This window comes from Rhododendron vialii, chromosome 6a (genome assembly GCF_030253575.1).
Source record: "Rhododendron vialii isolate Sample 1 chromosome 6a, ASM3025357v1".
In the NCBI taxonomy this organism is placed as follows: domain Eukaryota; kingdom Viridiplantae; phylum Streptophyta; class Magnoliopsida; order Ericales; family Ericaceae; genus Rhododendron; species Rhododendron vialii.
This window is the reverse complement of record NC_080562.1, coordinates 32,644,130-32,661,607: the sequence shown is the minus strand read 5'-3', so window position 1 is coordinate 32,661,607 and position 17,478 is coordinate 32,644,130. Positions and strand designations below refer to the sequence as shown.

Sequence of the window (17,478 nt, the reverse complement as noted above, 5' to 3'; positions counted from 1 at the left end):
TGAAAAAAACTGAACGGCGCCTAAACACACAACGTATCTATCGGTATGACATCGTGAGTCGAGTCGAATGGGCCATCCGCGGCAACATCTCTCGAAAACCTTCGAAACCCTCCTACTACACTGCTCTCACTCCTCAAAACACACTCTCTCTCTCTCTCTCCCCTATTCGATGGCTCCGAGGCGAGCTCCCCTGGAAGAAGATCCTCCTTCCGCTTCATCATCATCATCAACATCAACATCAACATCAGAAGATGACCAACCCACCGACAACGAACAAGAAGAAAACCATAATCAAGAACTACCCAAAGAAACAGCAGAATCTGAATCGTCTGAAGACGAAGATGAAGAAGAAGAAGAGGTAAAGAACAACAAACCCTATGTCCAAAAACCCACTCCAACAACCACCGCCACAAAAACCCCACAACCCAACTCGCCGTCGGACTCCGACTCCGAAACCCGCTCGGCCCAACCCTCTCCCACCGCCTCCGATTTCACCATCAAGCCCATCGCTTCCAAGCCCATGGAAAACCCCAAGAAACCCACCTCTAATCCCTCTGCCAAACGCCCCGTTACAGAGACTGATGAAAAGAATCCCAAGAAAAAGGCCAAGGTTGAGGAGGAGGAGGAGGAGGTGGAGGAGAAGAAGAAGTCCGGTGGCTCGGTTAATCGGTTGTGGAGCGAGGATGATGAGACTGTATTACTTAAGGGGATGGCTGGCTTCCAGTCGAAGAAAGGGGCGGACCCATATTTGCTCACGGGTGAGTTTGACGAGTTTATTAAGAAATCGCTTAGTGTCGAAGTTTCGAGGAGTCAGTTGATGGATAAGGTTAGGAGGCTGAAGAAGAAGAAGGAGATCAATGCTGGGCAGGGGGAGAAGGGGGCGGACCCGGTTTTTTCGAAGCCCCATGAGCACAAGTGCTTTGAGCTTTCGAAGAAGGTATGGGGTGGTGGAAAGGACAGTAGTAATGGAGTTGATGAGAATGGGAAGAGTTGGAATGAGAGAGCGAGGAAGACGGTTAAGCTGGAAGATTCTGTAGCTTTGCAGCCTAAAGAGAATGGGAAAGGGGTTGGTGGGTTGAAAGAGGGATTCAAAGGAGAGATGAAGGGCGTGAAGGTTGATGAGATCTTTGTACAATCGGATCTTCATCCGGGTCGACCGGAAAAACCCAAGAGAAGGACTAGAGAGGAAATGGCGGCTGATTTGAAAACCAATTGGGAAGCGAAGATGGCGGCGAGGGGCTTCAAGAGTGAGAGGCGAGTCCACGCGATGAGTTTGGGCAAGGACAGTGCTAGCATTCAGCAAATCACCAAACGAGGTTTGAATTTCTGGACTCGTTCTCTTGACGGTTATAATGCTAAGGGGGTTATTGAATTTTATCAGAAAATGAATATTGAGAATGTGTTGGCCACCGGTAAAATTACTTCGAAAGTAGCCAACAAGGTTATTGAGGTGGATGCCTGTACAATAGCTAAATATTTGAAGTATATCAGGCCCGCTCCGGAAGTCACCAACTATCCTCAACCCGAGCCGATTGACCCAGATGACATAAACCAAGCCCTTTACACTAATCCCAACGATGCAAGTCTTCCGCACAAACCGGGGAAGTTTAGAGATGTTTACCGTGTGTTGAACCAAGCTTTGCATTACAATCTCTATCCCCGTGGGACAGAGAGTAAGCCTTCGAAGAAAAGCGCGGAGTTGTTGTATGTGTTTATGCATGACAACTATGTGATGGATTGGGCGAAGTGCATTTTTGAACAATTGGTGGATTTTAAAGGCAATACTATCGGCTCGGCCCGTATGCCATTCCCGTGCATGATCACTGGAATTTTGAAAGACCAAGGAGTGCGCGGGTCACAATATGCTAAATTGGACCAACCTTCCCCGGGGGACATTACTCTTTCTGTTTTGGAGAAGAGCAAGTCCCAATCCAAAGCTTCTGGGGCAGGCCCGTCGGTTCCCGCTCCCCCCAAAGGATCCTTGTATACGATGCCCAGACCTAGAGCTCCGCTGGAAAGTTGGTTGAGGAAGATCTTTTGCCAAAATGTGGCCATCTTGAAAATGCAAAAGAGGGATTGGAAGGAGAGGAAGAAGATGATGAAGGAGATTGGGAAACTCCAAGGCGAGTTGAGCTGGCACACGTGCTACATTGCAAGCACTACGGATGAGAGGTACGAGGCACCTCCGGAAGTTGAGGTGGCCAATAGCAGTGAGGAGGGAGAAGGGAATGAGGAGGAGGAGAATGAGTGAGGAGGCCTCATGGTAGTGAAGTTAGAAAATCCTCAAACTTGGTCGGGGTATTGGGTGGTTGACATTCCACCCCCTTTCTTTCCGTTTGTCTAGTCTAACTTTAATTAGTAGTTGTTTATTGGTAGTCGTATTATGTTTTTGCTATGGCCGGCATGTGCCTTTGACTTGGTAGCTTTTGTGTCGGTGGCGGTCAAGGGGTAGTTATCCGAGCAAGTATATGGCCGTCACCCTTTTTGTTAACTTTCTTTTGAAACCATGGTCATTATATGCTTATTAAGTCCTTAGTTGATCCTTAGTGCGCGTTGATTCCGTTTTGATTCGTAGTTTGATAGTTTGCATACTTAGTTTGTGGCATGCTTTACTTTCGGTAAATAAGTTTTGAATTGTTTAGTTATAATTTCCAGTTAATGGCGCTTTCCACATATGAGGCGAGGCATTTTTTGTTCACCAGGCCTATTTTCGAGCACTTTTTGTGGGATATGGTTGCTTTTGCGTACATATTAGTTGGAAAATCCGAAGCCTCGTTTGAATGCGAATACTTGTTTTGGATGCTTGCTTAGATCATGCTTAGTACTTAGTTGTTCAAATAGTTTTCAGCTACGAGTTGTGGTTTAGAATAAAAGTTGTGGTTTTGAACTCTTGCTAGTTGGATATGGTGTCAGCATGTGCCTAAGTTGTTTTGTCGGAAGGATTGTGTAGTTTCGTTGTTTCTATGTTTTGTTTGCTAGGGACTAGCAAAGTTCAAGTTGGGGGTGTGATAAGCACCCAATAATGAATAATGTATATTATTGGTGCTTAAGCCCTCTAGTGTGTTGTGTTTGTAAATATATGTTGCCATTTTTATGCGATATTGCACGTAAGGTAGTTTTGTAAGTGTTTCAGGTAAACCGCGAGAATAAGGCGGGTTTTGATGCCGAGGATAACCCTCGAGGGTGAGTACCCAAGGCCATGTGGCATAGTGCCACCGAGTCCCAAGAACTGAGAAATGAAGCACCAGAGGGTGGTGCCCGGGATATTTGGAGGCCAAGGGAGGAAGACCAAGGGAGGAAGACCAAGTCTAGAATCTGTCACTAGCCATTTGGTATTGATACCATGTCAATGAGATATCGATACCAATTGGTCCCAATTTTGGACAGAACTAGGGGTATTAATACTATGTCAAAAGGTATCGATACCCATTGTCTATTGGGAAAATCACTAACAGCATTGGTATCGATACCATGGCAAAAATGTATCGATACCAGTGGTTTACTGAGGGTATCTATGCCTTTTTGCTTTGGTATCGATCCATGGCGTCTGCATCAATACCAATGCGTTTCGACCAAGATATTTGTTTCTTTATCAGCTTTCTATTTATGAAAAATTTTCTTTAAAAGTCTAATTTTTTTGGGTATATTTGTAGAGAGAAATGCTGATTGTATAAATAGCACACCATCTCCCTCCTTAGACATTATCTAGCTTTTTGTATCTCTCCATTCTCTCTAGGATTTTTACTCCATTGTTGCTCTAGCTTAATTTCTTCAAGAACTCAAGTAAGTTTAGTTAGTTGGTCAATTTTTTTTCTCAAGCATTAATGTTGTAGCTATGCTTTGGATCTTCTTTAATATCAAGTTTATTTTCGTTTTCATCGGTTAAATATGTTTGTCATTTTTGGCTTTATCCTTAATCTTTCAAGTATGTGTGAGCAGTCTTCTGGCTAAGGCTTGGGGTGACTCTTTCCTGATGATTTAGGTTGTTATTCGTTCTCGTAAACTCGGGCTTAAAGAATGGGTTCCAGAATATACTAAACTTGTGTTTTTTCGGTCTAAACTAGAGTTGTTAACTTCTTTGATGCCATTTAGACAATGAACCTTGGCACACGACATGCTTGAAACTCTGTCACTCATAGGTTTCAATAAATGTGCTAAAAATGAGTTTATCTCTATTCCGGAAAACTATATCATTTGATTTAAACAATATTCAACGTTAAATCTTCCAGGTGAGAGCGCATGGTCGTGACTCTCACTTGAGTTATCTTCAAGAATCGATAGCGGCCTAAGTCACGGGAAGGGTGATCTCTAGACTTGCTTCTTTTAGTTAATCAAATCCGTTTTTAGTCTTTTCAAGAGAGAGATCTCCACCTTTCAAAGCAAAACCGAAAGTTGGCCGTCTAAACGCCGCAAACCTTGAAATTTATAATCTGAACTAGCTATATTCGAAGCTCCCTAGGTACGATCCCGGTCTTTCTGGATATTATGCTGACAATGACCTAGCTCTATACTTGGGGTTTTCAACCTAGTCAACGTTTAGGTTCGAGGCTAAGCATTGAGGATATCTTCTTCTAATTATTAGCCGGGCTGACGAACTGAAAGGGGGTATGTTTGGTTACAACATCTTACTTTTCTGATTATATTGATATATCTTAAGTTGTGTGCTCGCCTAAGTAATCATATTTGATTCTTTCTTTTTCCCAACCTTGATACTTCTCCGAGGATGCAGGCATATACCGGAAGTAATCTTTAACTCTCTTTCCCTTGGAGTATGTGCATGAGGTTCATGCAGGTGTATTTAGGTAACCAGATATCAATTTTCTAATTGCAGTATTTGTCCGGAAGGCTCAAGCAGTTGAATCAGGAAGGAGAAATGCCGGAAAAGATGGCCATCTCTCTCTCTCTCTCTCTCTCTCTCTCTCTCTCTCTCTCTCTCTCTCTCTCTCTCTCTCTCTCTCTCTCTCTCTCTCTCAATACATCAATGAATAAGCGGGGAAATGAATGGGCACAAAAACTTGTTTTTACATAACTCTCTATCTTTCTGCTGATGAAAATTTTGCTTTTTCCTCCTATCAACGATTCTCTTGCTCTTGATTGGATGACAAGGACAGAATAGAGGTAAGATAAGATCTGTTTGTTTAGAAAGCCTTTTTTTAGCACGTTTGCTGTACTGGACCAGACTTCCTGTATCGCACAATGGGGTTAAAAAACTAGGGAAATGACAGCCAATGACATGTTTTGATAATTAATACCTACCAAGGACATTTTTAGCATTAACAAATGTTCTCAGTATGTCCTTGGCGGGTATTAATTATCAAAACACATCCTGGGCCGTCATTTTCCCTTAAAACTATGATGATAAAAGACATTATTTATTTGATAAAACAAAAATCAGGAATTGGAGACAAGTTTCATGAATAGATATCGTAAAACCAGGTCGAACTTTCTCAAAAGTGGCACTGCCAAACCTCATGAGAAGTTTTACCTTGTGGTTGAAACCATTCCATTATCTGATTCAGTTAGGTCCAGGCTTTGAAAACGCTGTTACTTCTCCCCCGACGGAGAAAACAAAACCCAAGGCAGCCTTCGAAGTTATAAACTCATTACTTACCACCTATTTCATCTATGATTACTTCAACTAGGCTTTGGAGACTACACTTTACAAGCTCAATAGGCAGCAACGGGAGACAGAGGAAAAGATGAGGTAATTGTTGTCCTGGGTATTTATTTCCTTTTAACCTGTTACAAACTTGTATGTGCAAAGTGATAATGCCTGTGAAGTTCTGAATTCCTGACAATATAGTGGTAGATGGGCTTTAATCTACTGTCTGTATTCTTGTTTTTCTTATGACAGATATTACAATCCAAATGTGGAGAATATTGAGTCATTGACTCTCTCTCTCTCTTTGAAGCTGGAGTGTACCAACAATTCATTGAGAATGCAATAGAACATGTAGAACAGTCAAAAGTGAGTGCAAAATAATCCTCCCCCCTCCCCTCTATGAAAAGAAAATCCTCACCGAGAGGGTGTAGTAGGCATGCCCACCAAATCTTGTGTTTTCCTTGTCAAAAAAATTATTTTGTTCCTTTTATGTACCAAATCTTGTGATTTTTCTTGTAAGAGATTAATGTTTTGCATAGCAGGCCAAAATTGTTGGTAGGTAACCAGATTGTGCAGATAGAAACTGAAGATATGACGGCAACATGAGGATATTGGAGAAAAAATTTGGGATTATTCAACTGAATTGTATCAAAAGTTTTACCCACTTTCCTAGAACCATCCGAGACTAGAATATTTGCCAGGAAATCAGTAATGTTTTTACTAGAAAAAGGATGGAAGTTGGAAGTTAAAGCGTACCAAAATGAACCAATGGAAGCCGAAACGTTTAGTTATGTCTACTCTTATTCAGCAAACTTGCATAAAAGTTTTAACAACTCTTATCAGGACATTGCGGTTTTAGACTTTTGAAGTTAACCAAAATGTATGCTAGACTTTAAGTTTCGAAGCTAACCAAAATGGGGCACTGATACGAGCTTTGATCATAGTACTCAGCAAAGATTTGCATTCCTTTTAGTCAGTTTTAGCTATGGAAAGGAAATCCAATCGAGGAACAATTAAGCAGTTTGCCTCTAATCTCCTTTTTTTCGTGGCTTTCCAGTACTTGTTTTGTACTTTTTGTGGACTTATTATCTGTCTTAAGATTACTGTCCATCTTTTTGCCTTAAAAAACTTCTATTGCTTGGTACTATCTTGCAGATAGCTTCATTTAATGTGCGGGAAGAAGATCCAAACACCAATGAGTCTGCAAATTCGAACATAAAAAGGTATTGAATCAGTATACTTGTAGGAAAAACTTTCAACTTCCAAATCGATTACGTTACTTTGGTTGGATTGTACTTTGTGCAAGCTCCTTTTGATGTTTTTTCAACCTCAAGCAGTCAAAAGTCATGACATCGCTTGAGGTCTATTCCTTTTTCAGAAAAAAGGGATTTTCTCAAACATTTCAGTTCATGTGATCAAGTTCGATTGTTCTATGTTTTACAGAAATCTATCAAGTGATGAACAATATCCTGAGGAAGCATGCTCCCCGGGACCTCACCTAAGCCTTCAGTTCCTGAAAGCACAGAAGAACTGGAACTTGGCATGATGTGGATGTGCTCCGAAGTTGGGCATCTAGTGACTTACAGATACGGGTGCACTTAAAGAAGCTTGAAGTTTAGGTCACTGGAACTAGAATTAAACCTCATTAAAGCTTAGAAGTTTGTAGTTGGGCTGTCTGTGGATCATGGTTTTTATTTAGCTGCTCTGTACAACTCCAAGAATACTGTTTGCCGAAAGTTGTTGCCAACATGGTTCGCTGAATTTTTCAAAGATTGGCAGTTCTAATTGTTGTTCAGTTGGATGGATTACACCGGTTCCCCCACATATTTGCTTGCACACTGGAATTTTAGTTAGCCTTGAGAATGAAGCATGAAGGCAGAAGCCAAAGGATATCCAACATCAATTATGGTTTCCTCCCACCCCCTTTCAAGTTGTATGCCTGCTGATCGAGCTTTGAGAACCTAAAATCTATGGTTCTTAAATTAGGTTATTCTTGTTTCGTTAACTCACAAAGGTTATTCTTGTTTCATGATATATCAAAATCTCCAGAAGAGATAAGTGATGATGATGACACATCCCTCTCTCTTTCTCCTCTAGCTAAGATACCCAAAATGAAGGAGCTGAGAAACCTAAAGATCAAAAAGGCTGTTCTTTTATCATTTCAAGCACCACCTTAAAGCTTCTAAACACAACTTAGCTTCCAACATGGCTGCTAATCATGCCATCCAAGCGAGCTGCCCTTCTTCAATTAGGTTGCTTCAATCATCAAAGGGGATGAGGATCACCTCCAGTTCCATTAAGGGATTGGACGGTCCAGTCCAGCCCTGTTCAAAGCCCAAGAGCATCTCTAGTGGGAGAATTAAAATTTGTTTCTTAGAGTGTACATCTAACCACGTATGAGACCCTATTTCACGTGTTAAAAACTTAGTTAGCTAGCAAAGAAGAATGCATTTTTAATGAGCTATATCTATGTTGGTTAACTTGAAGAGATAGAGTAGTTTTTTAAAGGAATGGAACCCACTAATTTTGTACCCGGATTTGAAATACAACGGGAATATATTTAAAATATACAACGGCTAAATGAAAGTGACATTTGAGCCTCTTGTACCTTCCTTCACTCCTCCTTTGTACTAAATTTCATTAATGACACATGCACAAATTACGGAATACTCCCTCCGTCCCATAATGTTTGTCCGGTCCGCAAAACGATGATGTAAAAATAATACAATTTTTTTAAGAAAAAATCAAATTTTTTTCAACATTTCACTAGATATCGATGAGTTCTTTTAATTTATGAAAAAAGTTTGAATTTTTTCTTGAAATAAGTGCATTATTTTTGAGTCTTCGTTTTGCGGACCGGACAAACAATTTGGGACGGAGGGAGTAGTTAGTTTTGTCTAGCAGCACGGTTTTTAGACGGGTCGGACACAACACGGTTCTAAACGGGCACGAAAAGACACGGCACAACAAATACTACATTGTTAGTTGTTACACATATTTTTTTCTCGACGAAACTCGGTTGAAGGTGGGCCGGCACGGCATGGCATGACACAACACAAATAAAAAATGACATGAAGTTAATAGGCCAGCACAACTTTTTTTTAAAAACCTAATAAGTAGCATCTAAGAAATTTTGAGCCTGAAACCTTAGTGAGCAAATCCTTAAGCTCTTGTTTGGTTGTGGGTTAGTCCAAACGACACCAACGTGCACGCTACACACAATCGTATGGTATGACCTCGTGAGTCGAATGGGCCATTCCCATCGCGGCGGCTACATCTCGCGAAACGAAAACCTTTAAAACCCTCCTGGCTCCTACTACACAAGTACTCCACTATATATACTCCCTTCTATTCTGCTCTTCTCCTCTCACTCAAAACCCTACCTTCGCAGCCCCCATATCTCTCTCTCTCCCTCCGATTCGATGGCTCCGAAGCTGGCTCAGAAGCGAGCTTCCCTGGAAGAAGATCCTCCTTCCGCTTCATCATCAACATCGGAAGATGACCAACCCACCGACAACGAACAAGAAGAAAACCATAATCAAGAACTACCCAAAGAAACAGCAGAATCTGAATCATCTGAAGATGACGAAGATGAAGATGATGATGAAGTAGAACAACAGGTACAGAACAACATACTCTCTGTCCAAAAACCCACTCCAACAACCGCCGCCGCCGCTACAAAAACCCCAGAACCCAACTCGCCGTCGGACTCCGACTCGGGATCTGACTCCGAAACCCGCTCGGCCCAAACCTCTCCCAACGCCTCCGATTTCACCATCAAGCCCATCGCTTCCAAGCCCATGGAAAACCCCAAGAAACCCACCTCTAAACCATCCGCCAAACGCCCCGTTACAGAGACCGATGAAAAGAATCCCAAGAAAAAGGCCAAGGTTGAGGAGGAGGAGAAGAAGTCCGGTGGCTCGGTTAATAGGTTGTGGAGCGAGGATGATGAGACTGTGATACTAAAGGGGATGGCTGACTTCCAGTCGAAGAAAGGGGCGGACCCTTCTTCGCTCACGGGTGAGTTTCATGAGTTTATTAGGAAATCGCTTAGTGTCGAAGTTTCGAGGAGTCAGTTGATGGATAAGGTTAGGAGGCTGAAGAAGAAGTACGAGATCAATGCTGGGAAGGGGGAGAAGGGGGCGGACCCGGTTTTTTCGAAGCCCCATGAGCACAAGTGCTTTGAGCTTTCGAAGAAAGTGTGGGGAGTTGGAAAGGATAGTATTAATGGAGTTGATGAGAATGGGAACATTGGGAAGAGTGGGAATAAGAGAGCGAGGAAGATGGTTAAGCTCGAAGATTCTGTAGCTTTGCAGCCTAAAGAGAATGGGAAAGGAGTTGTTGGGTTGAAAGAGGGATTGAAAGGAGAGATGAAGGATGTGAAGGTTGAGGATAAGGTGGGGGTTTTTTGGTCTGCTTACCCGTGCCTGAAACAGTCGATTGAGACGGAGGGGCCTTCAGATGTGTCAATGAAGGAGCCTGTGAAGAGTTTTATGGTGGAGAGTATGAGTATGATTGGGAAGGCAAAGGCGAAGGAGCTGGAGAAGAAGTGGAAGGGTTTGCGCGAGGAAGAAGTCGTGTTATATCTGAAGCGGGTGGAGTTGATGAAGGAGCAGACAAAGCTGGTGTTGGATGCAATGAAGGCTCCGAAGGATTAGGGTTTTGTAGGAGGTAAATCACTGGTGCAGTATTATGCTTTTGATAAAAATGGTTTGAGTCGTCGATTTGCAGATGGGGTTTTTTTTTGTTGGGTTAAATCCACAGGGCTTTTGCAATTTTGGTTAAAGTTGCTATTTGTGGTTCTGTGTAGCAACTGTTATATCAATAGCCTTGAAATTGTTTTGGTTGAACTTGTTTCATTTGGTTTTATCTTAATATTGCTGGTTTTGTTATGGCTCTGTTTTCCGTCTTTGGTCTATGGATGTGATGTTTGTAATTCTTGTTATCTAGATTTGTGCTTGTTACTGGAAATCACCATAGAGTTCCTCAACAGTCTTCAATACGTGCTTTGGTTGGGGAACTAAATAACTATGTTGACTTGATTTTATTTCGAATGTGATAGTGTGGCGACTGTAATGTTGCCACAATGCCTTTTTTTCGTTATTGATTCTTCCTGCCACACAAGGTGCGGTGTTACCCTCGACTATTGATGCCCGCTTGCTCTTTTACATTTGATTGAAGGGGTGATTTAAACAAAATCTAAGATGCATTGTTGCTTTGAGCTTCAGTATAATGAGCATCAAGCAGAGTTGGCTGTGTGTAAAAGTTGAAAACTGCTATTTTCCTGAAAATGGTTATCTTAATAACATGTTGTCTCAAGTGATGGTGTTATTATATTACTATATTTGATTCTGAACTACGTATTGCCTGAAATTATACTGAAATACTAGCAGTGGAAACTGATATTCCTCAGACCTTAATGTAATTGCCTCCAACATTATTTCCTATGTGTATGAAACTGCCATTTTGCTCGGGGTATGGTTTCGATGCGGTGTTGCCTTTGCCTTTGCTCTTTGTTGCTTCTATTGTAGGCAGTACAGTGTTTCCTTGAGACATATTTTGGTTAGATCCGAAACTACAAGGGCGACTTAGAACAATTTGCATTAAGTTGCTGCTCACATTATGCTGGGAGTCTTGGGAGTGGGACCTAAACGCGTCCCTTTTTCTAGATACAACCTTAGTCTTTGGGAAGATTTACTTGATGTTGATTCTGTGTTATCTTTCTTTTTGTTTTTCTTCTGGCACATCTCATCTCTATTAGTCTCACGACTTCATGGTTTACGGGGAAATAAGGAGCGCTGCTGTTTTGCTTTTAGGCTTTGTTATCTGCACCCTGTTTCTTTTGTTGAAGTTGTATTCCTACAGTTGTTGGAGCTAATCCTTATTGGTTATTGCTATTTAATCTTGACATTTACATTTCATACGAAAGCTTTGAAATTTTATGTCCAGTTCTTTCTTTACACCTCCTAGTTGCATACAGAGTTACTCACACATCCTCGTAGTCCATTGAGTGGTGCTGATGACTAGAAGGGTGTAGGGCATTAGTAGTTTCACGGGATTCGGTGTACAGATATCTGTTCCATCTTTCCGGGTCTTTTTCTTGCTTGTTTTCAAGTATCACTATGGGACATACTCATTCCCCTCAATATGGCCAAACAACTTTAGAATCTAAAACTTCAACTTTATGTGTCCAGGTCGATCAGAGGTTCGGCTTCCTCGTGTCGACCCTTTCTTGACTCAAACTTTGTTGTTCAGCGAAGTCCATCCAGTTTGTTAGTCTGCCAAATTCTCACTTGTTCTACAAAGCCTACGTTTATAGTGGGAAAAATCATGCCACAGCTGTTGTATGTTTGCCAAAAAAAAAAATCCCTCTAGCTCATAGATCTAGTGTCTTGAAGCTACTTGACTTGGGAATATAATTCTAGTAGTTTTTTTTCTGGTACCAATAACGCCATACACGGTCTACCCATTTGTCAAGCTCTGCACTCAATCTAGTTGCACAACTTGTGAAATCTTCTTGTGAAGGACGATAGCAAAACTGCTCTGGCAATGTATTCATATGAAGAACTTACTGAATTGCTGAGAGTGGTACCTCCCCTCACGAGACGGCAGCTATGATCCAGCTCAATTTGAGAATACACAGTGGCTAAACCATGACGAATATCCACTTACTGCAAAGCCATGAACTTGGAGCTTGTCCCCAAATTGCGACGCTATGGACTAGGAATGATTATTTCTCTTTTCTATCATGACAACTCTTGTTCCACACCTTTTTAACATCCCCGGCCCCTACTAATACCAGGTTTGGTTTCTTTACCTTAGCCGCACCACAAGATAGTTGCAATACACAAACATGTGTGGTCCGTACTGCTATGTTTTGGTTCAGTGACCTGATCAACGTGAGATACTTTGGTGATTAAGGGCTAGATATATACATAACGATAGCTTACTCTTGAGTGGGGTGTGAGTTTTTAAAGAAGAAAGACAGCGATTTTATGCGATAGATGAAGATAATTGTAATAAGCGTGGAATATTCTCTGGGATGCTACCGCTGATGTTGAGCCTTTTTCTTTCAGTTCTGGCAAAAAGATAAAGAAGCAAAATCCACCCGATCGAAAAGTTAACCCGAATCCCTACGTTGTGTCCTTATTAATTACGTGCCTTGTCTACTAGAAAGAAATTGGAGGGAAAAGAAAAGCATGATTTCCCTTTTTTTGCAATGGGTTGAAACAAGCTCCTCATCTATAACTCCACTTCATCCCCCAATTGCGCGAAGTCTGGGAACACAAATATGAAAACAGGGGCACAAAGGAAGATGTAGAAGTGCTAGTGTTGGACTTACATACAATAAGCTTGTAGAGGATGGATATACACCTGCTTAAAAATGGATGCATTATACCAAGAGAGTAGCGTAGAAAGAAAGCTAGAGAGAGAGAGTCTCTGGGTGAGGGCTCCCTCCCCTCGCCCCTGTCGCCCCCCATTCCCTTTCTTCTCTTCCTTCTTCCTCCCCCTCAATCTCCGTCTGCCCAGATTCCCTCTCTTCTCTCCTTTCCTTTCCTCTGCTCTACTCTCCTACCTCCATGGTTATATGATGGTTGAGACTCTCTCCTTAGGGAGTTGAGACCTCCCACTCTCCCCATCATTTTTTGGAGTCAAGAGCCAGATCTGGTTTCTTGGAACTAGTTCAACGGCGACGGTGGTGGCGTCTGCAGCGGCTTCAGCCTTTAGTCTGCAGCGGGAACGAGCTCAAGTTGGTGCAGCGGGTCCATCCAGGAGAGTTTGCTCTGTGTCCATACCTGACCACTCCAGTCTTGGCCACTCCAACCCTCCTTCACGAGTGTGATTGACGGATCCGACTTCGGCGTCTTGGCTCCAGATGGCTTTTGGTTGGTTATGTTTTGTTTTGTTTTTGTTTTTTGTTGTATTTCGTTTTTTTGTTTTCGCTATAATTTCGGACCGATAGTGTCTCATTTTGTTGCAATGTTTTCTTATATATATTATCTGTATTTTATGGTTGGTCAAAAAAATTTTAAAATGGATGCATTTACCAACACATATAGACTCTTGAAGAACAACCATCAACCTTGCATCCAAACCGCAGATGATGTTCAGACACCAACTAAATGGCGTGCCAAGGCAATGGGCACTATCTATACCTAAAGCAACCAAGGAAGCAGGCAAAATCTCGTTAAACAGAACACCAATTGAGGTGAAATGAGGCAATAACATAGTGGAGACGAATTCTTAATTACCGGAAAGGTCTTGTACACGACACAATGCAGGTAGCTAGTGACAAGCGAAGACGGTGCCGACACTTTCGTATTGAGGAAGTAGATACTAGTTAAGAGAGAACTTCCGAAAACCAGAAACCATAAACCAGGAAAAGGTTAATGTTTTTCAACTTTCCACCCAGTCATCCATCAACCATGCTTGGTGTAAGACCTATATCAAGCTTGAAAGCAACAAATCTCAAGCTTGTATGGAAAGCACTCTTCAGCTAAAGCAGAGCTGCAAAAAGAGTAATCTGGCTATACTTGTTTTTGTTTTTGGTGAAACCGAAACTAGAAAAACGAAAGGCAACAAAACAAACTAAGGTCTCTCGTAGGAAACACCGGCCAAATCAGCCGCCAGGAGATCCTTCACATCATCCGAAGGAATAGTGTAACGACTTGAATTTTTGATGAATAAAATTTTCGTTTTATATTGGAATTTCTTTTTAATTAATTAGTATTGCTTTTAAAATTTCTTTTAAAATTTCTATAATCCGTCATAATTAAAATTTAGTCTTTAAAATTTATATTTCTTGACTAAAAAGCCTACGTGACAAGTAGAATTTGATTCCAACTAAATTGGTTAACCAAACCAATTGGATTCCAAGTCTAGTTAGACTTCCCAAGCCATTTTTTTTTGAACCTGATGACCTTTGTGAATCCTCCTAATTCCTAAGTGAACCATTTCACCACCCTTGAACATTGTGAACCTTTCCAACCCTAGACTAGAAAATCATTATATCTTCCAAATGTTTTTTTTTTCCTTTTCCTTTTCCTTTACCCTTAGGTCAATAAATGTTCGGGAAAATTTTATCCCTTGGGTAATAGAAGTAAGTCACCCACCAAAGTCACTTCCATAGATTTTTCTAAGTACTTATATATAGGTATATGTATCTCATAGATTATTTTAAGCATGCCATCTTAGATTTCTTCTACCAACTCAAGTTATATATATAGGTACTTTGTACTAGTGAGAGATGGAGAGATATGGGAGAGATTTGGAGAGTACCTTGACATGATCTTCTTACATCCTTACAACCCATTCCTATGTACTTCTCCAAGTCAAATCTACCCACCATTGTCCTTATATATATACTTATTAAACCAAATCTTGAACCATCTCTTCTTTCTTCCATCAAATCTTCATAAAATCTAACCCAAAGTACAAAATCTAGTCTTTCATGCCAAGATATTAATAGTTACTTGCACTTTACCCTTCTACTTACTACCATGCCATGCCTTGAAGTGACAAAGCAAGAAAAAAATCAAAGATAGGAGAGAGAGAGAGAGAGATTTTGGGTGAGGGAGGGAGAGAGAAAACCCTTGGCCTATAAATAGCAAGCTCATCTCAAGCCATTCTCACATCTTCACTCTTTGCTCTCACTTCTCTCTAGGAATTATAAGCTTTCATAGTTCAAAAGTTCAAGTTTCTTTAAGTTTCTTGAAGTTCTTGAGAGCTACCGCCAAACCACCTCCAAAAACCACCCCTAGATCTTTAAAATAGCCTAATTTAGTTAACAAAGTTGTTTCTAGGAAGAGAAAATCCATTTCTCTTCCTTTCGAAGCAATTCGGAGCCGTTACGCCGTCGATTCACAAAACCGACAACCGATTCTCAAAACTGACCAACCGCCAAGAAGAACGGTAGAATCTTCTTATTCCCTACCTCTAGGAATGAGTAGAATGTCCTTACTCTCTAGTTCTAAGTATAATTTAGAATATCCTTAATCGCTTTCTCTAAGTATATAAGGTTATCTATTACTTATAATATTTGGAATGCATTATAGTTAACAAACTTATTTTCGCTAATGGAAGTATGAGCATGTCAGAATAATTGACTTATACTCTAATAAACATATGTTGTTATAAACTTCTCACAAAGAACGATTTTCGAAAGATAAGACTTTATTGTTTGGTAAAAGTATTCATATTTTGATTTTTAAGATGGTTATGAGCATGTATACATGAATTGCTTGCATTACTTGTCTTATTGTAAAGCATAAGTGATTTTTACTCAAAAGACGTTCATACATGTGGCGTTATGCTTTAAGTGGTTATTTGAGCATGATTACTAATATAGAGTTAGATGATTTTGCTAAGTTTAGTTTCAAGATTACAATGAATGATTTATGTTCACATTTGTGAAAAGTCCTACCGCGGAGTTTATGCATAAAAACATGACACGAAAATCGAGAAAGTAGAAACATGACACCTAGGGTGTGGTTAATGAAAAGACGTATTTTGAAAAGGTAAAATGTTTTGAAAACCGTAATGTGGCCGGACGTGGTAGCCTATTATATGGTGTATGTTTTGTGTGTCAATGGGAACCCGGTGCGACGGAACCATTGTGAGGATATTCGGGAGACCGGAACGGCGGAACCGAAGTTGGGTGTGTTGCTTGGTTATCCACGGAGATGAGCCAATACAAAGTGTGCCAATGGGAACCCGGTGCGGTGGAACCATTGTGAGGATACTCGGGAGACCGGAATGGCGGAACCAAGGTTGAGTGTGTAAAATGACGATTTTGAAAATGTTGATTGGTTAATGAAAGGTGAAACCAGTGACACGGTCTACGAAATGACGCGTAGGAGAAACTCAGAAATCATGGACATCAACAATAGTGAATAGTGAATGTGGATTGTTAATTGTTAATTGTTTGATAGATATACTATGTGGTAATCGTTAGTATTATGATCTAATGTTTGTAAGATAAGGTTAGTGAGTATGGGTTATTCTGTTGAGCTTTTGTAGCTCATGGTGTTATCTTTGGTGACCCTGACATATTATATTGGTGGTGACGCTAGTATAATGTGTCAGATCTTATAGATAAACAGAGTGAACTCTACACCTTGGAAGCTTTTGGAGCCGAGGAGCTGGCCAGGATGGAGAAACAAGCGGAACAGTAGATATAAACTCTAATTCCCCCTTCTTTGTTGAATAAAAGTACTTTTGTTAAGATTATGATGTAATACTGAGCCAAACTCAATTTAGTTTTTCAATAAGAATGTCTATTTAACGTTCTCAAAATTTGGAGCGTTACAAATAGGAAAAGGCACCATTAATTTGATCATCTCTGTGTGCACCCATTTTAGCCATCTTGTCCACAAGCTTGTTGGCCGTTGCCTGCGTGTAAGAAGATACTCCAAGACTATAAAAAGCATGAACATGGCGATTACGTACATCTAATAGCCATGAATAAACAACCCTTCCTCTTTCTTTATGTTAAGGAGAACTATACATTTTCAGAGCTATTTAATATTTACGCAATTACAATAACGGAGCACTACATCAAAGATGTGAGGTTCACAATAATTAAAACAAATCGAGAACAACAAAACCCAAGAAATAGCCTCCTATGGAAAGTAGCTAACAACAATTTTATGCAAAAGAAATAATATTGTAGCAATTATTGCGTTTAAGCCCATACAAGAGTAGTCAACTACACGCTAAACAAAATACTCCATCCGCCCCGGTTTGTTTGTTCAATTTCGACATACGTGTCTTTTAAAAAATTGTCTATATCTCACAATTTATAATATTTTACATAATTTCAAAAATATCATATTTTAGATCTAATTAAAATCTATCAAACAAGATCCATATTGCAT

At 40.6% G+C, this 17,478-nt stretch overlaps 1 protein-coding gene and 1 long non-coding RNA gene across 3 annotated transcripts; both read left to right on the top strand.

Moving 5' to 3' along the window:
• Positions 1–68: 68 nt before the first annotated feature.
• On the top strand, positions 69–10,494 carry LOC131330619 (STOREKEEPER protein-like). 2 transcript variants are annotated; one of them, XM_058364254.1, is made up of 2 exons: positions 69–483; positions 9,354–10,494. In XM_058364254.1, exons 1-2 carry the CDS (start codon positions 170–172, stop codon positions 10,258–10,260), a joined length of 1,221 nt encoding a protein of 406 aa, XP_058220237.1. In that variant the 5' UTR covers positions 69–169; the 3' UTR covers positions 10,261–10,494. The 2 variants fall into 2 exon arrangements, with proteins under 2 accessions (XP_058220237.1, XP_058220236.1); XM_058364253.1 differs by lacking the exon at positions 9,354–10,494 and having other exon boundaries at positions 69–2,546.
• Positions 4,931–7,580, top strand: LOC131330620 (uncharacterized). Its single transcript, XR_009201156.1, has 5 exons — positions 4,931–5,118; positions 5,643–5,704; positions 5,855–5,968; positions 6,758–6,825; positions 7,046–7,580. It is a non-coding gene; the product is annotated as an uncharacterized LOC131330620 (long non-coding RNA).
• Positions 10,495–17,478: the final 6,984 nt, after the last annotated feature.

What these genes read in the sequence shown, in the direction of transcription:
- LOC131330619 (XM_058364253.1), top strand. Translation starts at nt 170, where the DNA reads ATGGCTCCGAGGCGAGCTCCCCTGGAAGAAGATCCTCCTTCCGCTTCA.